The following is a 12,232-nucleotide window of genomic DNA, read 5'->3' as shown; positions in this document are numbered from 1 at the left end:
CGTTTTGTGGGGTAAAAATATCATCATGTAATTTAAGTTTAAAGAGTGTCAGAATCCTCAAGTTTTTTTTTTTGTTTTGTTTTGACGCTTGATAGTAAATAATTTCTGACAGCTAAGATTTTAAATGTTGTCATTAATTTTCTCCTCAAAGGACAGCCCTCCTAAGTCCCTGTGAGGTAACTTGTTGCAGGACAGCCTGGCAGGAGGAAGGAGCAGACTGCTGCAGGAGAGCGCGTTGCGGGCTCAGGCCCGGCGCCCGGCACAGGGCTGGTCCCCGGGCTGTGCAGCGCGCCGCCAGCCGGGCCCTCACTCAGCATGTGCCAGGCCGCCTCCATCCCCAGGGCCTGGGGGCCGCCCTCGCCCTGCCGCGGTGCCGTCCTTGCTGCAGTACCGCAGACACCTCCACGTGCGCGATTGGTTCGTGGTAGACTTTCTTCTCCTGCTGCCGTAGAAAACGCTGATACGGTTTCTAATAGAAGAAAAGCATGCTCTTAGTAGTTTCTGTTATTAAAGGGAAAAATACAGCAGTTTCTTTAGCAGTTTCAAAATTTATTTAAATTAAACTACATAAATGACTTAATATTATGCATTTAAATTAATGCTGTAAACACACCAGTTATGGGACAAAACTGTTTCTGAGGATCTATCTAATGATCATTGTATTTTTTGTAGGAATGGTATACAGTGTGTGTTTAGGAAACTAGGAAATATTTTCCTTCTTAACCAAAAACTTATAGTCCTGAAACCTTCAAGGGTAGTAACTTATAACATTTTGAATTAAAGCATTCTCTTCTTGCACTTTTCAATATACATGTTTATATAAATTATACAATATTATATAAATATTTAATGTGGTGCTGAGTTTGGGCTTTTTTACATTTCCTTTTAAAGTATGTCAGAAAATGGATATTTTGATATTTCCTGAATTCTGCAATTAATAGTGGTGACTATATAAACTTCAGAGGAGAAGTCATAAATCTTTAAAGCTTCCACACACACGTTCCTCTGATATAGAAAAAAATCAATTATAAAAAATACTATTTCTTCAAGTTCGTGTTTTCTTACTCTGTCGTTTTTCTTGCTGTTTTAAAATGTTGAATTTTACAAGTCTTCTTATCCTAGATTTAGTGTTTTCCAAAGTAGAAGTACATGTAAATAAAGCATTTAGCATAGTAGCTAGAACATCATAGGTTTTTAATAAAATTAGGTTCCAGTAAAAAAACATCTGTTCAAATGATTTAGTTTCTGTTTCTATAAAACCTGGTAGAATCTGTGAGGATGCAGGGAGCTCGCTCAGACTGTCGTGTTAAGTGGCTCATGGTGGGAGGAGCCCACGAAAGCAGACTCTTTTTTCTATATTTTATTTATGTCTTGGTTCTCTGCCTCTACTGCTAGAATGTGAACACCTTGAGAGCAGGCCTATACCTGTCACCGTCACCTAACCCCAGGGGCCTGGGATTCCCAGCACACGGGAAGGGCTCAGTAAAGGCGTGTTTGATGTTACTGGGTAACTGACGGTATCACTGACATAAAGTCATTATTTTATAAACGGGTTTCGTCTTTTGCACCTGGAAACAAATCTGTAACCTTTTCTTCTGCTAAGTTATAAAACAAGGAATAGTGTTCTTATTGAATAATTTAGGATCAGTTGCTCAGTGTATATGAAGGAGTTCTGTGCAGAAGACCCCGTGGCTGTGGACAGAGACATGACATTGATCCTTATGCCCGGAAAGTGCTGCCTGGAATGTTCCCGAGCAGCAGAAGGCAGAACGCTGTCAGCGACACAGCGTTCCTTCTCCCAGCAGTGGGGGTACTGGGGGCAGAGAGCACTTCGAGCTTGCGTCGTGTGCTCTCACGGTGAACACTCTGAATGTCTGTTGAATTCAGCTTGTTTTGGAGATCTCTGAGTGCTCAGCTGTGGAGCTCTGCGCGACCCGTTAACACCAGCCTCTTGCCAACCGGATTGGCAACGTGGGATTCCGTTCCTGGTGGCTCTGGAGAACCACCTTAGTAAAAGTGTTTCCTGGTTGTTAGGTAATTTGGGTTGAAATTCTGAGGGTTTTCTGGAAGACTTCTGAGAAGAGAATCGAGGAAGCAGTATTTGGGGGGCATTAACCCAGGAGAATAAAGAGATGTCTCGACGGCAGTGAGGGAGGGGTTCAACTTCTCAAGTATTATCAGTGCGGGCGAGAGGGATCCAGGTTGGGTGGCCGGCGGTGGGAGCAGAAGCAAGGAACCACAGCCCACATCCCAGAGAAAGACGTCATGGAATTTGCAGAGTTCAATTTTAAGGGAGAGGTCAAAGGTTTATGCCATACCTCTGCTCCACTATACTCTGTACCTTCCTTTCCAAGTGCCAAGTTGCTTTTGAAAAAAAACGATTTTCATCCTGATTTTTATGTGTGTAGCACCGTGTCCCCTCCGTTTTGCTGAATATAAATTCTGGAATGATACTTAAGTTACATGTCTGCATTAAACCAGAGTCACAGATTTAATCCTCCAAATCTGTATGGTGGGAGTGACTTTTAGAAGCTATTCAGAGAAAATGTTTCTGGTTTTACTTTAGTAGCTGTCTTCTTTAAAAGGATGGAACGGCTGAGCAAGAAATACCTCAGCGCACCCGTCCGTTAACTCCCCAGTGAGCGCCGCGCGTCCGTGGAAACGCCGCCTCTCTGGGCCCGAGGGCGGCGTCGCTGAAGAGGGGCAGCCGCTGCCGGCCCGGGCGGGATGGCGGTGAGGTCTCCGGCGCTTCGCCCGCGCCTTTCTCGCGGTAGACCCCGCCGTCGCGTGCCTGCTGTTCCAGAGCGTCGCCGGGGCCGTCCCTTCCGCCCACTATTAAGTTCAGATCATGGAAACGCGTCTTACGTTGTACGTTAAAGAAATGCCGTTAGATTTTTTTAAAATCATTGGGCACCGGTTAGTGTTATTCCACATATTTCTGTGGTTGAGTTTTTAAAAATATGCCACAGGAAAAATTCTCTGAGAACCTCTTTAGGATGAAAGTTGCAACAAAAGTTAATTTGTGTAGTCCAGTACGGTAGGCACCTTTTTAATGAATTTTAAAATTTGGTGTGAAAAGAGTTGGTTGTTTATTAATCACAAGTTAATTGCTAATCATTTTTCCTGTGATAAGGCATCTCAGATTGTAACCGTGTTACATTTCTTCCTGTGGTTGGCAGTTAGCTGTTGTTTGTTTACCTGTATGAGATGTAAAGCACATTGGTTATAATGCATTCGTGTACCAGTGAGATGCTGTTAGTCACGGGCCACGTATAACCTCAATACTAGATACAAGAAATGCAAATAAGGTAATAGAAATACCCTAATTCTTACTAAGTTCAGATACCTCTGAAGATTATTTCGAAGTATTTCATGTTATTCTTTTAAGTACTGGAGTAGAGTTTTCTTCTTTAAGCTTTATTAACAGTGTGAATGAATGTCCATCACAGGCACCAAAACCCAGCGACTCGCTTGTGCTCAGTGAAGGTCTCCTGTAACTGCCCGCGTTCCCTCTGGTCCTGTCCCCATCCTCCTCCCGGCCGACCAGACACGAGGATATAAACACCGGAGAGCAGAGCTGTTGGCTTCTGTACATCGTGGTACCACATAGCCCTCTAAGCAGATGCAGCCAGGGTCTGACCCCGGAGTGCAGCCCCCCTGAGTTTCAAAAAGTACTCCCTTCCTTTAATGAGTAGGATGATACATCACCTGTAAAAATCCTTTCCACACCCCTTCCCTGCCCGTATGTGATTCAGCACCACCAGCTGACATGCAGACAGGCTTAAAACCATTAGAAGTTGTACTTGAGGCTGACTGTCATGAATTATACCATCTTGAATAGTTCACATTTATCCTGCCTGGTTTTGTCAAGCTTCTTGGATTTACTTCATCAAATTCTGGACGTTTTCATCAAATTTGGAAAATTTTTGGCTATCATTTTGTCAGACATCTTTCTGTTCCACTTCCTTTTCTGGAACCCCAGCTGCATGTATGTTAAGCCAATAACTCATCCTGTAGGTCACTGAGGATCTGTCCCCAGCCCAGTTTCTCTACTCCGTGTTTCATTGTAGAGTTAATTGCTGTGCCTTCAGCTTCTCTGATCTTTTATCTTCAGTGTCTAAGCTAAAAGTTTCATATACTTTTTCATCTCTAGCACTTCCATTTGGTTCTTCTAAATATCTTCCCTTTCTTTCCTCATTATCTTCCTGTTTTCCTTTACTTGAACCTCGTCCTTAATTCTGTCTCTGCCATTTGTGGGTCTGTTCCTCTTGACTGGTTTTCTCCCTGGTTTCTGATTCTGATTTTCCTTCCCCTGCCTTTTAGCCTGGCTAATCGTGTTTATTGTTTCTTAGACACTGGGAACGTTCAGTGTTGAGTGTGTGAGTTTTGTTGTCTTCCTTTAAAGAGTGCGAGACTTTGTTGTATCAGTTACTTGCCGATGAGGTTGACTCATCCGAGGCCTGTGGTTAGCTTGCTGGAGCGGTAGCCTGCCTTTAGGGAGACCCGAGCCCACTCCTGAACGGCCTGGGGTTGCTTGGGAAGACTGCCCCCTCCCTGCCCGTGTGACTCCTGGGAAGCCTTGGCCTTACATTTCCTGGCTGTGAGGTTCACTGGGCATAAGCATGGCTTAGGAAGACTCTTGTGTGGATTCTTGGAGCTTTCCCCCCTGCACAGTCCCTTCCTCCTCTCCAGAGCTCTTCCCTTCGTTGTCCACTCGCCTCCCGCTCTGGGCTCCATCGTTCCAACTCACAAAGCCCGCTCAGCTCTGCTCCGGGTCCTCCTCCCTTGACCTCTCTTGTCTAGAAATTGCAGGCGGAAATCCAGAGCAGTTGTGGGCTCACCACCGTTTCCTTACCCTCCCTGAGGGATCACAGTCCTGTGCTGCCTGTGGAAACGCTTGTTTAGGTGTTCCCACCCCTTCAATTTCCTAGTTGTTCATGACTAGAGGTTAAATCCAATGCTCGCTACTCCAGCGTGGCTGGAAGTGGAAGCAAAGTAATTTCTCTAAAGTTATTGCTTGAAATTGGAGCATCGCGAAGGATCGTTGCAGCAAACAGTAACGTAAAGTTGAGGAAGCTCATTCTTGATCTTGTGACCAAAGCCAAATTTTGTGACCAAAAATGTCTACGTAATGATTTCCATTGAGAATAAATTGGATGCTCCTGCCACATCCCCTTCGTTCTTTTCACCAGTCTTAAGAGGTAACTCTTGAAGTTACTCTTTCAGTGAGAGAGCTTGTGGGAATGTATCCGTAAGACAAGAAAATCCAAAGTCATTTTTCCGTTATGCTGACCAGCGTGTGGATGCAGTGGGCTTGGAAGGGACGAGGAGAGGTTCTCGGCACTCAGGCACGTGAGTGTGAAGAACCTGCTGGTGATAAAGAGACCAGAAGACACGCGACCCTCAGAATTGTTCCTGTCGCCAGGCAGAGGCCGCAGGAGCCCGTGTGTCTCCCGGGAGCCCTGGTGCCTGAGTGCCAGCCCCGCAGGGATGCGGCCCTGCGGCCAGTGTGCGCCTCTGCAGGGACACACCACCCCCAGGGGAATCCAGACAAAATCATTTTCCCAGTTTATCTGCCATAAAAAGATTCAGTCAGCAGAACCTTTCTGGAAGCCTTTTGGAATTGGTTTGCTCTGTTTTTATTTATAGTTCTCGAGATACTTCTATCATAAAATCATTTCGAATGGAATACTTATTAATTCAGGGATTCAACAAGAGAAGCTGAGTTTACTCCTTCTTTGTTTATTTTGTACTTTGGAAAGGACGTCTCTCTGAGAGGGGAGAGGGCGGTGTCCGCTCCCCCTTGGGGCAGAGGCACCCCGTGCCGAGTGCCCTGGGAGCAGGGGGTGTGTGTGCGGGGCGTGTGCCTGTACAGGGTGCGCGGGGGTCACCGCCTCAGACCGGGGGGCTTGGCAGCATGGGTCAGCTTCCAGTATTTCCCTGCAGGCCCAGCCAAGGCTCTGTGAGCCCGGGAGCCCGGTGAGCTCTCCCAGCACGGGACACAGACTGGAGGTCGGTGTGGCCGCAGGGCACTGATCTTCTGAAACTAATTTTCAAAACATTAATCTTTTGAAATTAATTTTGGGGACGATCCTGTGTAAGAGTCTGCTTGCAACCTTATGAGGTGGGTCTTCCGAAGCTTCAGGTTTTAGATCTTGTCCTGTTTCCTGCCTTGTCCTTGGCCTGTAACACCTGAGCTGCGGCCTCGCAGGGTCTGGTGCTGCCTCCTTTGGAAGGCAGCTTGTGTTGGTCTGTGTTGAGTTGGTCTGTTTCCGCTCCGTGTCCAGATGAGCTGCACCTCTCATCCCACAGACTCGTGGCCCAGTGCCTTCGTTTTTTAAGTAAAAATGAAAGACACATTTTTCATTGTCACCAAGAACTTTATTGGAACAACATATTTCACCCTTTGTTTGCTGTTGTTCCACTACCTTCTGCCACTTTTCAGGCAACTTCATAACTCCATCGTCCCAAAACTTTTTATCTTTTTGAGCAAAGAACTGCTCCAGGTGCCTTTTACAGTCTCCCAGGGAATTGAAATTTTTTCCCTGAAGAGAATTTTGTAAAGACCCAAATAAATGGAAATCCGAAGGTGCAATGTCTGGTGAACACGGCAGATGAATCAGAACTTCCCAGCCAAGCTGTGACAGGTTTTGCCTGGTCATCAAAGAAACATGCGGTCTTACGTCGTCCTGATGGAAGTGTTTTCTGTTGACTAATCCCGGACACTTTCCGTTGAGTGCAGCTTTCAGGTGGATCTGATTGGGAGCAGTACTTGCTGGAATTAATGGTTGGGTTTTCTGGAAGGAGCTCATAATAGAGGACTCCCTTCCAGTCCCACCACATGCACAACATCACCTTCTCTGGATGAAGACCGGCCTTTGGCGCGGTTGGTGGTGGCTCATTTCCCCTGCCCCACGATCTCTCCCGTCCCACATTGTTGTACAGTATCCACGTTTCATCGGCTGTCACAATTTGTTTTAAAAACGGAACATTTTCATTCCTTTTAAGTAGAGAATCACAAGGGGAACTACAGTCAAGAAAGTTTTTTTCTCTTAACTTCTGTGGAACCCAGACATCAAAGCGACTCACACAGCCACGCTGGTGCCAGTGCTCTTCCACGCTTGACGTGGGTGTTCTGAGTGTGTCGGCGTCTCCCGCGCGGCGTCACGTTGGCTGTTCTCCGTGAGTGTCTCCATCTGACCCCTGTCAGCGTCAACTGGTCGACCCGGCCGCGGAGCATCGTCCAGCGAGAAATCTCCAGCACGAAACTTCACAAACCACTTTCGACACGTCCGATCAGTCACAGCACCTTCTCCGTACACTGCACAAATCTTTACTGCGTTTTTACTTTTCTTGAAATAATGAAGCATTATATGCCGAAAACGTTGATTCTTTTCTTCCATCTTCAATATTAAAATGGCTACACAAAAATTCACCAGTTTTGATGAGTCTTTTTTTAATGCACGCTGATATGACAGCTGTCACATACAACCTAACAGAATTGTTTCGAATGAAGTTAAAGACAACTAAGTGCTACTGGAGCCATTTTACCAAAAAAAAAAACCAAACCAAACCCAAAGAACCTTTTGGCTAACCCAGTAGGAAGCATTTCATGTATGAATGTGGAAGAACTGCAGGATCGTTGCCGATTGAAAACAAGCCAGATGTGAACACAGTGTGTTTAGCTTTATTTGGTAGGGGGAGAATTCGTATTTATATTTACATTTCAGAAGGAATCAAAAGGAGGTCCTTGACAGTGGTGTCTCATGGCTGGACTGGGGACTGAGCACTTGGGGGTGCGAGCGGGAGGGAGGCTTCTCCCTGGACGCCTTGTACGTTTTTCTCACCATATATTGTCTGCTTAGAAGATTATTAAGCATTTTAAAATGAGGACGATCCACCCTCCCCCTGGACTCCGAAGCTGAGCGGCAGGGCCAGGAAGCAGGGGGCGGGGGCGGTGAAGCTTCGGAAGCGGTCGGTGCCCCCAGACGTGATACGCTTGCTTTTACTGCCTCAGACTTACTCTTCCCATAAGAAATCTGTCAGACCTGTGTCCTACTTCCTCCAGTAACTGCATCAAACCATGTGTAATCCAAGAGGCTTCGGGGGTTTTACCTTTTCTTACACTTATTTGTTATGGGAGGTGTGTTTAATTCCATGATTGTGCTTGCGTGTGTTCCTTTATGGGGACTGGCTTCCTTACTGAGTTTCACCTTGTAGGGTGCATAGTGCACGTCTGACAGGTTAATAGGGGCCTCGAGTTCAGTTACTGGCCACGGGGCAGCCCGAGGCATGGCTTTTTGAAGAGAAACATGACAGCCTTATGACAAGGCTGGAACGCGGAAGCCCCTTGTCTGTGAAGCTCTCCTGTCCTGCGAGCCCCCTCCGCCCCGGCCAGGCCCGCTGAGAAAGCAGGCCCCTCTGCTCCTGTGCCTCCTCTCTGCCCGCAGCCCGTGGTCGTTGGTGGGAGAAGGAAGTGCTGCTCTATCAGCAGGTGAAGGCCCTGCGGCCCCCGTGGGGCTGCGTGGGCCCCACTGTTAGGTGGGGGAGCAGCAGCAGTGCGTTCAGACAGACTTCTGTTCTTGATTTCAAAAGGGTGCTGATCGTGTTTTATTCTTTTCCCCTTCAGCTTGGAGATATAAAACTCCCCACCGGGTGGCATTTGTTGAAAAATTGACCAAGCTTGTTTTAAGTCAGCTGCCCAACTTCTGGAAACTCTGGATTTCATATGTTAATGGAAGCCTTTTCAGTGAGGTATGTGTACACATTTGACTGTAGATGTAGCTAAGTCGTTGTGAATTTCTAGTCTTAAAAATTTTAGAGTTTGAAGTGACTTTTTTAAAGCCCCAGAAGCCCAGAGCCTCTGAATATTGTCAGATATTTTAAGATTGGTTGAAAACGCTATAAAGCCTTAACACTTGATAGCTCTGTGGCCTTGAACAAGGTACGGAACTGTTCTGCGAGTCACAATCCTAGACTGTAAAAAGAGAGCAGTGAGGGTCTCTCTCAGAAGGTGGGGATGAGGCTTCAGGGAGATAGGCCCTCAAGGAATGAATGACTCCGAGTTGACTGTAATGCCAGTCAGACCAAATTGTGGATGAAACTGTTGTGCAGTTGACGGTGAACAAATGATAAAACAAGGATAAAATGTTTGCATCTTGCACATGGGTCTGAAGTGAGAGGGAGTTCCCTAGTTGGAAAGAGCTTAAAGATCCTGTTTTCTGGCCCCCTTTACATTCTCACAAGTTGCACGTGTACTTAGTGCCCTGCTCATATATTATTGGAGCATGGAAATTACGAACATAAAGTAACGACTCTGATTTTGTGTGTAGTACACAGAATCGGACTCCTCTCTCAGTTGTCTCCCTTCAGGCGCCATGACAGGCCCCCAGGTCCCGGAAGATAGACTCTGAGGCCCTTTGCCTGGAGCCGCGGTGACTCGGGAGAAGACAGCTCTGGTTTCGTGTCTCCGAGGAGACTCTTCACAGCCCTGGGGGAGCGGGGAGAGGTGGGGTCTTCCTGGGGGTAGTGCACTTGCTGGCACAAAACTGCTTTTGCTCTTTTACACCAAGGACACCTCTGCAGTTTGAGACCTCGCTCCCTTCACGGAAGGTGGTGGGTGTCTTGGTCCTCAAGTTCCGTCCGGTCTCCTTTGACACGGACGTGTGCTCATGCCGCTATTAAAGAAGTTTGCCGCTCTCTCTTTTCCTTTAAACCTGGTAGATCCCTAGATGTTTGTTTAAATGAAAGGTTAGTAATCTAAACCATAAAATTTGTTTACTACATGAAAAACAGGAAAACAGTCGTGCACGGAAAAGCAAATGCCTTCGTGCAGAAAAACCAGTCTCTTAAGCATGAATTATCACTGTATTTTTTTCTTCTGATGATTTCAGCAGTGTATCAGTTACTGATACATTGAAATAGTATAGCAGTAAGTAACATACGTCACAACTCTTTTATGTCCATTTTGTGTCACTTGGTTATACAAAAGCTCTGTTGAAAAGTTAACTGTACAAAGAAAGTCAGTCTTCCATAAAATATGTGTAGAGTGTAGAGTTTGGCCTTCACAAGTGCAGACTTTCTTATTGCTGCCTGAGGAAGGGAGTGCTTTTAGATGTCCAGACAAAAGTTTTCTCAGTGTCCTGCTTTCAGACGTGCCTCTTCAGCTGGCATTTTTGTGCACCGCAGCTGGGCGAGAGTGGCGGCCTCTGTGGTGGGGAGGGTTTGGGTTTCTTGCCTTCTGCCGCAGTGGGGGACAGCCACTCCCCACCCCCCAGCCCCGCCACGCGGTCCCTCCTCTTACCTGCTCCCTCTCGCGCAGGTCTCTCTTGAGGCTGGAGAGGGAAGGGGCTGCCACGCCAGGGCCTGGCTGCGAGGTTCACAGCTGCTCCTGCCGTACTGGGGCTGGGGTGGGCCCCCCGAGGTGTGTCGCGTGCTGGCTGTGGCCTGAGGCAGACAACCTTGCTTCTCTGCCTGCTTCTGGGGCGCTGGTTTAGGAATTCGATGAGCTAACGTTACGTGACATGTCCGCCCGATAAGTAAGAATTTGCCTTTATTATTTGGAGTGAATATGTTTTCCAGTATTTGAAGTGTCATTGGCCTGGCACACAGTAAGTGTTTTGTGAACCAAGTTTAGTTGGGTTAAGAAGTACGGGGCTGGTGCAGAACAGAGACGGGCTGAGCCAGGCGGGTCCTCCCATCTGAGGGAGCAGCGCCCAGGAGGCGGCCTGAAGCCTAGGTTTGTTTCCAGCCGAGTGTTTTCCCTCCAGTTGGGTCAGTGTCTGGAGGTGGCCCCTACGCGTGGGCAGGAGTTGCCTCCTCTTGCATCTTTTCAGGGTTGCTGGTCTGGGATAATTTAGTGAAAAGGGAGTGTGTTCTCCTTCCCTGCCGGTGCGCCTGGTTGTGGTAAACGTCTGAATGAAGGACATGGTTGCAGATGAGAAGTGAGTGAGCGCGGGAGTAACATATGCCCTGGAGAGTCTCTGTGACTGGTGGTGCTGAGCTGGATGTGCCTGTGGAACTTCTACCTATTTATATTTGTAAACTTTTAAAAAAGTTTATAGTACGAATTATTAATTGAGTGTAATTCACTTCACTGGGTTGGACATGCTTTTGAATTAAGTTGCCCTCTATTGAAAAGCGAGAAAGACACCAGAGGACGTAGAAGGAATGGAGATGCCGTTGTGTCATGAGTGAGAGCCAGAGACTTAATTAAAACAATACTGGGAAGAGTTCCAGGGTTTTAATTTCATGCAAGGAAGCTCTGTAATGTTTAAACACAATTTACTTGGGATTTCTTATTTTTTCTTGTTGTAAAACCGTTTTGTTTTATTTAGAGTTCGTCCGTTAAGAGATTTAGATGGAGTTTCCAACAGTTTAACAAATAGCTCTTCAGACCAGTCAAGGCCACGTGAAGTAACATGTGAATCAAAACAGTGAGATCTAGCCGTTGGTCTTACCACAAAGTAGTTTTGGTCTGTGTGTGCAGGAAAGAGTTAAGGTTTTTAGCTAGCGAAATGGCTAATAGTAGGGTAAGATCTCACCTTTAGATATATTTTAAATATAGTGTATTTTGAGGTGAAAACTTTTAAAGTATCCAAATAATTTTTAAACAATAGGAATCAGCATTTTTAAAAAATGGATAACTCATGGTGTGTAAATTAAAATGTACTTTCTGTTCCAAAATTAAATTTTCTTTTAAAAGTAGGGCAGACTACACAGAATGCAGCATGTGGGAGACGTTCCGCTCTCCATCGCGTTAACACCACAAGCAAGGATGTTTAACAACTGGAAGAGGTGTGCCTCACCGCCAGCGCCCCCGCCCCTCGCCCCTCCAGGGCCTCGACATTTAGACAGCTGTTCTGCCCAGTAGGTGTCCCCATGCATGCGTTAGCACCTGTGCGATGGGCAGAATTGTTCTGGCAGAGTTTAACCATAATTTTGGTATGATTTTTTTAACAATTGATTTTCAGTCTTTTCTTTGATTCAAAAATATGTCACGGAACAAAGGACTGTGACATAATCTTCCCATTGAATAAGCCCCACTGTATAAAAAACTCAGCATTGGGTACTGTGGCAGATGCAACCAGAAAAGACACCATCTGACAGTCAGGGCACTTACAGCTTTATGTGGGCACGACCCTTCTTGGAGACAAATCACATCCTTCTTGCAGAGTCCCTTCCTTCCTCCACAGCACAGTAAACCAGGTCTGATCAGCCCGGGGATCGGAAA

General features: G+C 46.5%; 1 protein-coding gene across 8 annotated transcripts in view; it reads left to right on the top strand.

Annotated features, from left to right (window-relative positions):
* Positions 1 to 12,232, top strand: part of EXOC2 (exocyst complex component 2) — a 146,089-nt gene that overhangs the window by 72,386 nt on the left and 61,471 nt on the right. For all 8 annotated transcript variants that reach the window (XR_009048053.1, XR_009048051.1, XR_009048052.1 and 5 more), the window contains exon 12: positions 8,630 to 8,754. Coding sequence is in view for 4 of the 8 variants with exons in the window: in XM_057699582.1 (XP_057555565.1) it covers positions 8,630 to 8,754 (125 nt within the window). In the remaining 4 variants the exon portion in view is untranslated. The remainder of the gene's footprint in view (positions 1 to 8,629; positions 8,755 to 12,232) is intronic.

This window comes from Hippopotamus amphibius, chromosome 11 (genome assembly GCF_030028045.1).
Source record: "Hippopotamus amphibius kiboko isolate mHipAmp2 chromosome 11, mHipAmp2.hap2, whole genome shotgun sequence".
In the NCBI taxonomy this organism is placed as follows: domain Eukaryota; kingdom Metazoa; phylum Chordata; class Mammalia; order Artiodactyla; family Hippopotamidae; genus Hippopotamus; species Hippopotamus amphibius.
The sequence above is the reverse complement of the archived record's forward strand: the minus strand, read 5'-3'. Positions and strand labels throughout refer to the sequence as shown.